The sequence below is a fragment of the Capra hircus genome, chromosome 15, assembly GCF_001704415.2.
Source record: "Capra hircus breed San Clemente chromosome 15, ASM170441v1, whole genome shotgun sequence".
Lineage (NCBI taxonomy): Eukaryota > Metazoa > Chordata > Mammalia > Artiodactyla > Bovidae > Capra > Capra hircus.
In genome coordinates, this window is record NC_030822.1 from 29,644,023 (window position 1) to 29,656,097 (window position 12,075).

The following is a 12,075-nucleotide window of genomic DNA, read 5'->3' on the forward strand; positions in this document are numbered from 1 at the left end:
AGCAAATGCATACTGACGTACTGAAAGCTGACAGGACGTAACATTTGTGTATTACAAGTGATTCAGAAAAAATATATATACAGCATATATAACCTGTGTTAAAAATATATATATATATATATAAAGAGAGAGGGAGCGAGAGGGTGATAAAGCAAACATAATAAAAAGTTAACAACTGGGAGTTATGTGTGGGGATATACTGGAATCCTTTGAACTATTCTTATAGCTTATCTGCTAGTTTGAAATTATTTCAAAATAAAAAGTAAATTTAAAATATATCCACAAAGAGATCTGTTCAAGAAAAATAAAACTTTACAAGGCTACTGTGAGGCCTGCCTGGCACACAGTATACGCTCAACAGCCACTGCCGCTGCCAGTTTTTCAGGTCTGAGAAACAGCGGTACTTTTCACGAGAAGTCACAAGGGGGCGCCTGAAAACCAAGAAACAAAGTCTAAGCACAGAGCTTCCCTGGGCCTGCAGTGTTCCAGATGGGGGCTGTCAATACTTTTTCACCCAGAATGCACTTCTTGACCCAAAAGAAAAAAACTCTGCTGCAAACTGGGGATGATTCCATTCACAGTAAATAAGGCCTGGGGTACCTGAAAGCTAGCCTTTGCTCCTGTTGTTTGGGTCTGGATTTCAGGATAGCTGTCAAGAGTCACTGCATACATCAAAATCAGGATGTCAACTCTGGAGACCTGTGAAAAGGGGTTCGTGAATGTGCTGGTAATAAACAAGAATGAGTCCTGGAATGGGAACTCAAGAGGCACACTTGCTGTTTGAACTCAGTCAAAATCTTCCTCCTCCTGTTTTGTTAATCTGACATATTAGAGGTTCCCCCAGACCTCCTAGCTTTCAATGTTTCTGAGCTCTGGAATATGTCCTCTTGAGTCTGCTACTGCTAAGTCACCTCAGTCGTGTCTGACTCTGTGCGACTCCATAGACGGCAGCCCACCAGGCTCCCCCGTCTCTGGGATTCTCCAGGCAAGAACACTGGAGTGGGTTGCCATTTCCTTCTCCAATGCGTGAAAGTGAAAAGTGAAAGGGAAGTCGCTCAGTCATATCCGACTCTTAGCGACCCCATGGACTGCAGCCTACCAGGCTCCTTCGTTCATAGGATTTTCCAGGCAAGAGTACTGGAGTGGGCTGCCATTGCCTTCTCCGCCTCTTGAGTCTACCTGACCCTATCACAAATCATTCCGTGAATGAAACTGCTCTAGTCCCTGAGGTCTCGTGACCACGCAGTGCAGTGGAAGGAGCACAAGCCTCGCAGACACGCTGAGAAAGGTCCAAATCAAGGCTCTGGTACTTCATTTCTTGAGCCTCAGTTTCTTTATCCTTTAAATAGGAATAATACCATTTCCTTTTTAAGAGTGTTATGAGGATTAAGTATCTAAATACAGTAACTAGAACAGAGTAGATATCCAGTAGATATTCATTGAATTACAGTATTTTATTTTCAATTTGGTTTAGGCAAAAGCAATCAGAAGGAAAATATAGGATTTAAAGTTCAACTACGTTCAAGTTCCTACTCTGCATGACCCTTGGCTAATCACTAGATCTCTTTGAGTCTTACTAGCAGTCTTTTTTTTTCTTTTTTTGGTTGCGCTGGCACAGTATCCAGGATCTCATTTCCCCAACCAGGGAACAAACCCATGCCCCCTTGCAGCAGAAGTGCAGAGTCTTAACCACTGGACTGCCAAGGAAATCTACACTTTTTATTAAAAAGAATGAGGAAAGTCCAACTGTATTGAGATGGAAAGAACTCAGAGACACTAAGTGAAAATAAACCATGGAATATATATAATTATGATTCCATTTTTATTTTTATGTTTAGGGAAAAAAAGAAGTGACCATGTTGTACCCTTGCTTAATCTGTGGTTCCCCAATGCCAACCGAGTGAAGCTCAAGCTCCTTACCTGGCATTTAAGCCCCTTCACTATTTGGACCCTGTCAACCTCTTCAGCCTCATCCACGAGCACTGAGTTCCATCTATGACTAAACTGCCCTTCACCATCTCTTTTTATCTCTCATATTTTATCAGGAATTAGAATCACCTGGAAATAGTTAAAATATTGACTGTGGGCCCCATTCATAGGATTTCTGATTTAAGTTTGAAAAGGGGAGGCAGTTCCCAGAATTTCTAACAAGTTCCTGGGTGATCTGATACAGCTATTCTAAGAACCACACTTTGACAGCTGTCACCTTTACAAAGATATGACTCAACTTCATCACCTGTATAAAGGCTGACCAATCATATCAGTTTGCCCAGGACAGAAAGTCCCATGTAGCAGAAAACCCCTTAATCTAAGGAAAACTGGGATGGTGGTTACTACTCTTCCTGTATAAGAATCTTTCCCAGGTTACACATGGGATACTTACTGCTACTGTCAACTAGCCCTTCCCTATAGCCAGGCTGATAGGAAGTGCCTGAGAAAGGAATCCCATTACTGTGACTGACTTTTTGCTAGAGCAAGAATATTTAACAAATTTTCTCAAATTCAGACTCCTCCATATTCTCTTTATTTCCTGCAGAGAACAGGTTGTAGTCCTCCAGTCCTTGTAAACCCTGAACACAATCGGTGTGGAATCACACTATAAGCATCCATTTCCTTGCCCTATGTTGCCAGGCTGAGTTTAAGGGAGAAGTTGGGACAAATGCAGCGAGCACATGTGAGCTTCTTACTCAGTTCAAAGTGCGTCTTGTCATGGAATGACAGCTCCACATGGGCCAAAGCAGCTGACTTTCTATTGTTTCCAAAGGGTACCCAATACAACAAAGGTCACTCATGGTCCTTCCATGGTCCCTGATGATGTTCCTGCTCACTGTTGATCAGAGTCGATCTTTTTCATTGACTGACGGGGTCAGAGGTCTGAGAGCTGATAGCGTCGCACAAGACCATCTCGACAACATGTGTAGATCTGCTTCTCCCATGTGGCTACCTGGAACACAAAGAGTGCACAGCTCAAAGGAAGCCTGGGATTCTTCCACTTCAAAACCATAAGAGTCTTGTCATTGACCCCTACTAGTACAAGGGAGTCAGAAGATTTACTGACTCCAAAGACAAGAATTACATCCATGTTATATATTTTAAAAATAGCTGACCAGAATCACGGGAGCTCATGGGTACAGAACAGAGAAACTGAGTGGCCAACTGGAGAGAAAACGCACTAGTGCTGTGCATGGTTTAGAGCAGAGGGGTCTGCACAGGGGAGAATATGGTCTACAGAAAAGCCTGGGTAGAAGAGGGTGGGAGAGGATGAGCTGGTTAGATAGCATCACCGATTCTATGGACTTGAGTTTGAGCAAACTCCGGGAGATGGTGGAGAACAGGGGAGCCTGGTATGCTACAATCCATGGGTTCTACAGTCAACAGGGTCAAAAAGAGTCAGACTCGACTTAGGAACTGACAACAACACTGCCTCCTCCAGAAGAGGGCGGTGTCACATTAAACCCTAAAATCGCCTTTGACAGAGCTTAGGAATAGAGAGTTTAGGAATAAAGAGGGGGTGCAGCTAAAATTAAGTTGGTCCCTTACATCTGTTATTAAATTATACTTGGAAGCCTTCAGGGGAGGAAGGAAAAAAAAGGAAGGCCTGGGTATCCACGAACCTCATAAAATTATATGCAAAGAAGTTCTCAATATGTGCCTTTTTTTACTGAGAAGGATTTCATCAAATTCTCAAAGCAGTCTGAGACAAAGGAGATTAAGAACCATTAATTTAATGCAAACAGCATGAATTCTGGAATTAGCTTTAATCACAGGTGTGCCAATATGTAGCTGCATGACCTAGGGCAGCCTTCTCAACCCCTTTGGTCCCGTTTCTTCATTTATAAAATGAAAATGATGTGTTAATTCACAATATAGAACACTATGCAGGAATTTTATAAAATGAAGTATATCTATAAGCATTTGTCTGGAAAGAGGTCTAAAATGTTAAGTAAAATAACCCAAGTCATACAGCAATACGTAACAGAATGATCCCAATTATGTATAAAGATAAAACTATATTATTTACATAACTACATAAACAAAGGTCTAAGTATAAATTCTCCAAAAACAGTCTTAGAAGATACACAACTATTAATGCTAGTTACTTTAGGAAACAGTGGAACCAGAAGTCTTAAAGCAGACTTTTAAGTCTGCACAGTTATGCACTGTTTTGAATTTTTATACATGTGCATAAATTATAAATTTTTTTTAATATAAGAAAATAATAGGAATAATAATATCTATACCTCAAGCTATGATAACTATTAAATCTGATATGTAAAACAGCTAGAACAATGACTGGTCAACAAACATTATTTCCCCTTTCATTTTTCTTTTTCTTCAGTTCAGTTCAGTTCAGTTACTCAGTCGTGTCCAACTCTTTGTGACCCCATAGACTGCAGCACACCAGACCTCCCTGTCCATCACCAACTCCCGGAGTTTACTCAAACTCATGTCCATTGAGTTGGTGATGCCATCCAACCATCTCATCCTCTGTTGTCCCCTTCTCTTCCTGCCCTCGATCTTTCCCAGCATCAGGGTCTTTTCAAATGAGTCAGCTCTTCACACCAGGTGGCCAAAGTATTGGAGTTTCAGCTTCAACATCAGTCCTCCCAATGAATATTCAGGACTGATTTCCTTTAGGATGGACTGGTTGGATCTCCTTGCAGTTCAAGGGACTCTCAAGAGTCTTCTCCAATAACACACTCTAATCAAATCAGTCTTGAACTTAAATAATAACAACAACAATAAAAGTAATGTTTACAGATTACAGTTTTCATATGCATTATTTCACTGTTATACTCATTTTACAGATAAACTGACAGACTGAGGAAGTAAAGTGACCTTTTCAGTTTCTAGAGCCAGTAAATGATGAAGACACTCTGACTCAATTATTTCTTTCTGTCCCACTCCTAAGTACGGTATTACCCCTAGTAATCACAAAGTTTCTGGATTCAGTTCCCTCCAAAGCCCTGGGTCCCAGGTGAAAATCACCCAGGCCTGGTTTTTCTCAGGTCTGTACCTTGTACACAGGATCACAGTCAGCCCCAGTGAGCTCAATCACATAGTCTAAGTCTTGCTGGACAATGAAACAGCTTCCATCACCTAAAAGACAGAAAGAAAACTTAGATAACTAAAGAGAAAGTTGCATGCAAAGTTACCCTCAATATTTTATTTCTGTACATCACTAGCCTAAAGAAAATTGTCTTAAGACCCAGAGTGGCAGACAGGAATCATGGTGGGCCAGATATGAGGTCCTATAGTGACTCCCTAAAATGCTGGGCTCAAGAGGATTTGAAGGCCACATGCACGCTCAATGGGAAGAGTTGTCTTTGATTAGCAATAACTGCCAAGAGCACAGAGCAAGCAACTACAGACTTTTACAAGTATTTGCAAACTTATCCTAGACAATGATTTTTAACAGGGAATTTCCCTATATAAATGTTTTCTTTAAGACAACTATGCTCCCAGGGACTTCCTTGGTGATCCAGTGGTTAAGAATCTGCATTCCAATGCAGGGGATGTGGGTTCAATCGCTGGTCAGGGAACTAAGCTCCTGAGTGCTGAATGGCATGGTATCCAGAAAAATTAAAAAGAAAAATAAAGACATAGAAGTTTAAAAACTTATTCATATCTACCACTCAAAGATAAATACTATTCACAGTTTAATGTATTTTTCTAACCTTTTCTGTATAAATTTTTATTTTATATGGTTGAGAGCACATTACATAGAAGAATATCTTTATGCATAAAGTTTTTTCTATATTAATATTATGACTTTGTATAGAACTCTGGAGAAGAATCAAAAGATATTAACCATTTCAAACATTTAAAATTTGAAAAACCACTTTCCAAAATTATATATGTTTAATCAATTTTATCTGTTAATCAATCTATACTGGAAAATTCTGAAAGAGATGGCGATACCAGACCACCTGACCTGCCTCTTGAGAAACATGTATGCAGGTCAAGAAGCAACAGTTAGAACTGGACATGGAACAACACACTGGTTCCAAATAGGAAAAAGAGTACATCAAGGCTGTATATTGTCACCCTGCTTATTTAACTTCTATGCAGAGTACATCATGAGAAACATTGGGCTGGAGGTAGCATAAACCTGAATCAAGATTGCTGGGAGAAATATCAATAACCTCAGATATGCAGATGACACCACCCTTATGGCAGAAAGTGAAGAAGAACTAAAGAGCCTCTCGATGAAAGTGAAAGAGGAGAGTGAAAAAGTTGGCTTAAAGCTCAACATTCAGAAAACGAAGATCATGGCATCCAGTCCCATCACTTCATGGCAGATAATGGGGAAACAGTGGCTGACTTTATTTTTCTGGACTCGAAAACACTGCAGATGGTGACTGCAGCCATGAAATTAAAAGACGCTTACTCCTTGGAAGGAAAATTATGACCAACCTAGACAGCATATTAAAAAGCAGAGACATTACTTTGCCAACTCCAGTGGTCATGTATGGATGTGAGAGTTGGACTATAAAGAAAGCTGAGCGCCAAAGAATTGATGCATTTGAACTGTGGTGTTGGAGAAGACTCTTGAGAGTCCCTTGGACTGCAAGGAGATCCAGACAGTCCATCCTAAAGGAGATCAGTCCTAGGTGTTCATTGGAAGGACTGATGTTGAAGCTGAAACTCCAATACTTTGGCCACCTGATGTGGAGAGCTGACTCATTTGAAAAGACCCTGATGCTGGGAAAGACTGAGGGCAGAAGGAGAGAGGGATGACAGAGGATGAGATGGTTGGATGGCATCATCGACTTGATGGACACGGGTCTGGGTGGACTCCAGGAGTTGGTGATGGACAGGGAAACCTGGTGTGCTGTGGTTCATGGGGTTGCAAAGAGTCGGACACGACTGAGTGACTGAACTGAAATGAACTGACTGTACCCAGCAGTATACAGAGGATCTTCTTCTTTCCTGCATTCTCATTATTAAAAATAATCTTTTCCAAAAAAGAATCCTTATATTTTAGAGGTACAGGGAGGTAAGAAAGTGCAATTACTATAGCTCCTCCTCTGCATTCAAGTTTCCACACACAAACCTACTTGATAAGCCCAAGCCCAAGCTTCATTCCCATTCTGTCTAGGAAGCCATCTCTAACCACCCCATATAGTAAACCCTTTCTCCCGTCGACCTCTTGTAACACTTACTATTGCTCTGCCACTTCCACATACATATTTTTCCCTACACCATAATTCTAATTTTGGTGAGTGTGTGCTCCGCCACTGGATCATGATGATCAGAAACACTTTTTTAGGAGGGCACAGGGCAGGGTTACAAGCAGGGCTTCCCTGATAGCTCAGTTGGTAAAGAATCTGCCTGCAATGCAGGAGATCTGGATTCCATCCCTGGGTTGGGAAGATCCCCTGTAGAAGGGAATGGTTACCCACTCCAGTATTCTAGCCTAAAGAATTCCATGGGGTGGCAAAGAGTCAGAAACAACTGAGCAACTTTCACTTCACAAGGGCAAGGGTTAGTTACAAGAGTAAGAAGAAACTATCACTTACAGAATATCTACTTTATGTCGAGTACCTATCTCTAAGCAGAGACTTAGAAAAGTGAACTGGTTCACCAAAGATCATATGATGATTAGATTAAACCATACACAACTGCCATTTTTATATAAACATAAATTAACAAATAAATAAACGAAGACCTATTCACTAGGTCTTCATTGCTGCATGCAGGCTTTCTTGAATTGCAGTGAGTGGGGGCTACTCTTCATTGCAGTGCTCAGGCTTCTCATTGTGGTGGTTTTTTGCTCAGGCTTCTCATTGTGGTGGTTTTTCTTGTCATGGAGCACAAGTTCCAGGCATAGGGGCTTCAGTATTTGCAGCATGCAGGCTCAGTAGTTGCGGCACATGGGCTCAAGAGCACAGGCTCAGAAGCTGGGGTGTACAGGCTTAGCTGCTCTGGAGCATGTGGAATCTTCCCAGATCAGAGATCAAACCTGTGTTTTCCTATCCACTGGGCCACCAAAGACGTCCAACACGACATCTTCTTAAGCAAGTCACCTGCTGATGGACATGGGTTGTTTTTACATCTTGGCTATTACAAATATTGCTGTTATGAACATGGGGGCACTAGAGTGCCCTAGACAAAAAATAGAGTTTTTGTCTTTTCTATATATATATCCAGGAGTGAGTAGGATTGCTGGATCATATGGCAACTCTATTTGCAGTTTTTTTAAGGAACCATCATACTGTTTTCCATGGTGGCTGTACCAATTTAGATTCCCACTAACAGTGTAGGAGGGTTCCATTTTCTAAACACCCTCTTCAGCATTTATTCTTTGTAGACTTTCTGACTGGTGTGAAATGATACTTCATTGTGGGTTTGATTTGCATTTCTCCAATACTGGCATTGCTGAGCATCTTTTCATGTGCCTGTGGGCCATCTGTATATCTTCTTTGGAGAAATGTCTATTTAGGTCTTCTGGGCACGGCATATATTACATAATTCTGATCAATGACGTAGGAGATTAGTAAATCTGCTGGGTTGCTCCTGAGGAAATGTTTCTCATTCTTAAAAAGGATAACAATATGCATGTTATGTGAAGATAAGATTTGCTGCAGCTATCCTGCACTGTAACCTTGAGGGAATAAGCCTGAGGACAAAAGCCAGTATGCTAAGGAGGAGAGTGCCAAAAAACAGAGAAAAGCTGCATTCTTGATTTTATTTCTTCTCTGCTTCTTAAAGCTTTATTTTTTTTAACTCAATACTTTTTTGGATTTTACCAGTCTTTAAACATCCTGGATACAATCCAGGATACCACACTGAGTTAGCTGTCAAATTTTCTTATTTTCTCCACTGAATTTGTTTTCAAATCACTAAATTAATATAATCTGGAGCCACCACCATAAATCTGGATTTCTTGTAAACGAAGTACTACATTTTCTGAGTTATTGAAGCCATTTTCAGTTGAGTCTTCTGCTACTAATAGCCAAAAACATCCTAACTGATACACTGAAGTATTAAGGTAAGATGGTCCCTCCAGGCCTATAGGCCAGTCCTCCTCACCTAAATCATTCCTATGAGGATTCAGTGTCCCTTAATGGACACCTTCTTCTATGCATTTCTCCCAACCCCACTCCCAAACTCCCAAATATTTTGTACTGCTTACACCAAGGTACTCACTCACTTTACCCAGACTGTCTTTGTAAAGCGTCAAACACAGTACCTACTGCATGGTAGGTAGGCACCTAATAAAGGACAGATCCCTTCTTTCTGCTCCCTTTCACTCATCTATGACTCTGAACACACTACAGCTTTAGCCATCAATGTGCATTTTTACATTTCCAGTTGGTAAAATAGTCACTGGATTACATGTCGCTTAGTCCATGAAGGAGCTTCCCAGGTCACTCAGTGGTAAAGAACCTGCTTGCCAATGTAGGAGATGTGGTTCAATCCCTGGGTGAGGAAGATCCCCTGGGGAAGGAAATGGCAACTCATTCCAGTATTCTTGCCTGGGAAATCCCAGGACAGAGGAGCCTGGCGGACTACAGTACATGGAGTCGCAAAGAGTCAGACAAAACTTAGCGACTAAAACAAGCCAACAAGTCCACAAAGACATGCCTGCAGTACTCCTACCACTCAAGTTAGCTGTTCCCCACATTCCCATACAGTATTCTGCTGCAGTACTTATCAAACTGTATTCAAGCACATGTCCACGTGTCTGTCTGCCTTACTATGAGCTCCTTTAGAGCAGAGACCGTAACTGATTTGTTAACTGAATTCTCAATTATTTGTAGTAAGAGCCAGTATATTTATTCTGACAATGTTTATTGAGCACCAGTTACATGGTAGACACTGAACTAAAATGCTGGGGGTAACGTGATAAGGCACAGCGCACTCAAGGAGCTTAGATTGGAAGGGGCACAGATAATTACAAATAGGGTGTTAAACGTTATATGAAAAAGCACAATATGCCAAAGAATCATGGAGGATGATGCCCCTAGCCCTGCCACAGACCAAGAATTAAATCTATGTTTCACTGAATGATATAGAGCCACCTCCCTCAATTGGCCCCTGGACCCACCTTGGCTAGCAATGAATCCGTCTCTGAAACTCAGCAGAGACATAACTGGTGCTCCTGATCTGTGGATGACTTGTACTGGAGTCCTAGGATACAGAATAAATGGAGCGATTTTACTCTTTCCCTTAAATAGCAATACTTGACTATATTCAACCTACAGTACTAACTGCATAACAGCACACTGGACAAATGTGGACAGAGATTAAACATTCATATGGTTTCTTTCCTGGTAGGATCCTTAGATAGTAGATCAAAGTAGTCCATTCAAAACCACCTTGGAGGGAATCTAAACATGTCTCTAAATATCTTAATGAGCTGAATAAACTAAGTAACCACTGATATTTCCAGTTTCTAGGGGAAGTCTGACAAGGGTTTAAGATAACAATGTTAACAATATGTTAATCTCTTTATAGACAGAATTAAGTCAGCTGTGATATATTAAAATTGTTAGGACTCTGTAAAATCAAACAGAAAGATCAGAATCAATTTTTATAATTGATGATTTTATAATTTTTATAATTATGAGACTTTATAACAGTGATCAGATTCCCTATCTCTATGGAAGCAAAAACAAGTACAAAAATAAAGTAACTTAAACTATGGAAGAAAAGGTATACACTAGTCACTCTTTAAGTGAAATTTTTTCACTGCTCTTGGAATAAAGTCCAAACTCCTTGGGATGGTATATAAGTCCTTTCTAAGCAAATTCCAGTTTTCCTGTCTGGCATCACTTCTCATCACTACTCCACTGGCAGGGTATATACTTGTCCTGTCAAACTACTCAGAGATACCTTACAGTGCCATACTTTCACAGGCCTTCATGCTTGTCTATATGCTATTCTACCTAAGCCAGGTCCTTCTTTTCTTTACTTGGTAACTTTCTAGACAAGATCGATTAAAGCTGCATTTCCTCAGAGCAGTCTCACTTTCTTTTCTCTCCTTCTCGGTGCTTCCTCAAATTCTTGAGATCACCGATCACACTGTGTCTTAACAGTCTTTTACTTGTCCATCTTTATTATTAGACTCCAAATGCCTCAAAGGCAGAGTCTTTATCTTTTATTTCTGTTGTTTGGTGTCCTGAACAAAGCCTAATGCCTACAGGAGCCATTCAATAAGTATCAGTTGAACAGAGGAAGGAAGCAGAAAGTGACAGTAGAAAATGTTAAGTCCTGGGACAAACAGGTAATAGATTCTTTCTGGATATCTGTAAGACCAGGACAAAGCCTATATAAGATAGGTTATGATCACAGCCAAATAAAGAATCAGAGCTGGCTTTCTTGAACTATAAATGATCAATCTCAGCCCAACCCAGATGTAACACCATGAAGAAAACTATTAAGGTCCTTAAAATTAAAGGTTTTATATAATTATTGTGAGATGTTAGTTCATTATTTAAGCTTAATTTACAAAGGAATCATGACAGTATGAATCAAATTACCTTTCAATGTGATTCCAGGAATAATAAGAACAATCAGACAATTCACACTGGAAAGCCTTTATAAATGGAAAAATATACCCTTGATTCAACAGCCATCTATATGCCAGATTCAATCACTGTGAAAGCCAATAAAAATTTCCACTCTGCAGAAGACCTGCATCATGCAAATGAATGGTGACTCACCTTGGACTCCTTACATCCAGCTGATAAATGTTTCCATCCTGAGTCCCAGCCAATAGCAAGAAGCCAGAGAGAAAAGTGCAGCAGTTGAAGGCATCTGAGCCAATAAAAAGGAAGAGCTGGGAACAAGTAGGAGACAAAGATGCTGTTTAAAGATTCATTTGTTTCCAGGAATAAACAGGCACCAAGAAAAGAAGAATTTCACTATTTTTAGTGTAGAATTTCTTTCTTCTTCTTTTAAGAACTTCTGATCTAAACTAAGTATTCATCAACAACTGAGGGGGAAGCACTCCCAGGATTTCAGGAACCTGAGGCTGGCTGACGACTTAAGCAGGTTACAGAATATCATAATATCATAGTCTAAGGCAGCAGTTTTCACACTATTTCCCTTCAACACATTGTCTCA

General features: G+C 40.4%; 1 protein-coding gene across 3 annotated transcripts in view; it reads right to left on the reverse strand.

The window, feature by feature from the left end:
* Positions 1,706–12,075, reverse strand: part of PAAF1 (proteasomal ATPase associated factor 1) — a 40,835-nt gene continuing 30,465 nt past the window's right edge. For 2 of the 3 annotated variants that reach the window (XM_018059363.1, XM_018059362.1), the window contains 4 exons: positions 11,673–11,788; positions 10,055–10,137; positions 5,018–5,100; positions 1,706–2,944 (listed from right to left, as the gene is read on the reverse strand). In XM_018059363.1, coding sequence (XP_017914852.1) covers positions 2,867–2,944; positions 5,018–5,100; positions 10,055–10,137; positions 11,673–11,788 — 360 coding nt within the window. In that variant the 3' untranslated portion in view covers positions 1,706–2,866. Of the gene's footprint in view, positions 2,945–5,017; positions 5,101–10,054; positions 10,138–11,672; positions 11,789–12,075 lie in introns of those variants that run through there. The other variant, XM_018059364.1, reaches the window with a different exon arrangement.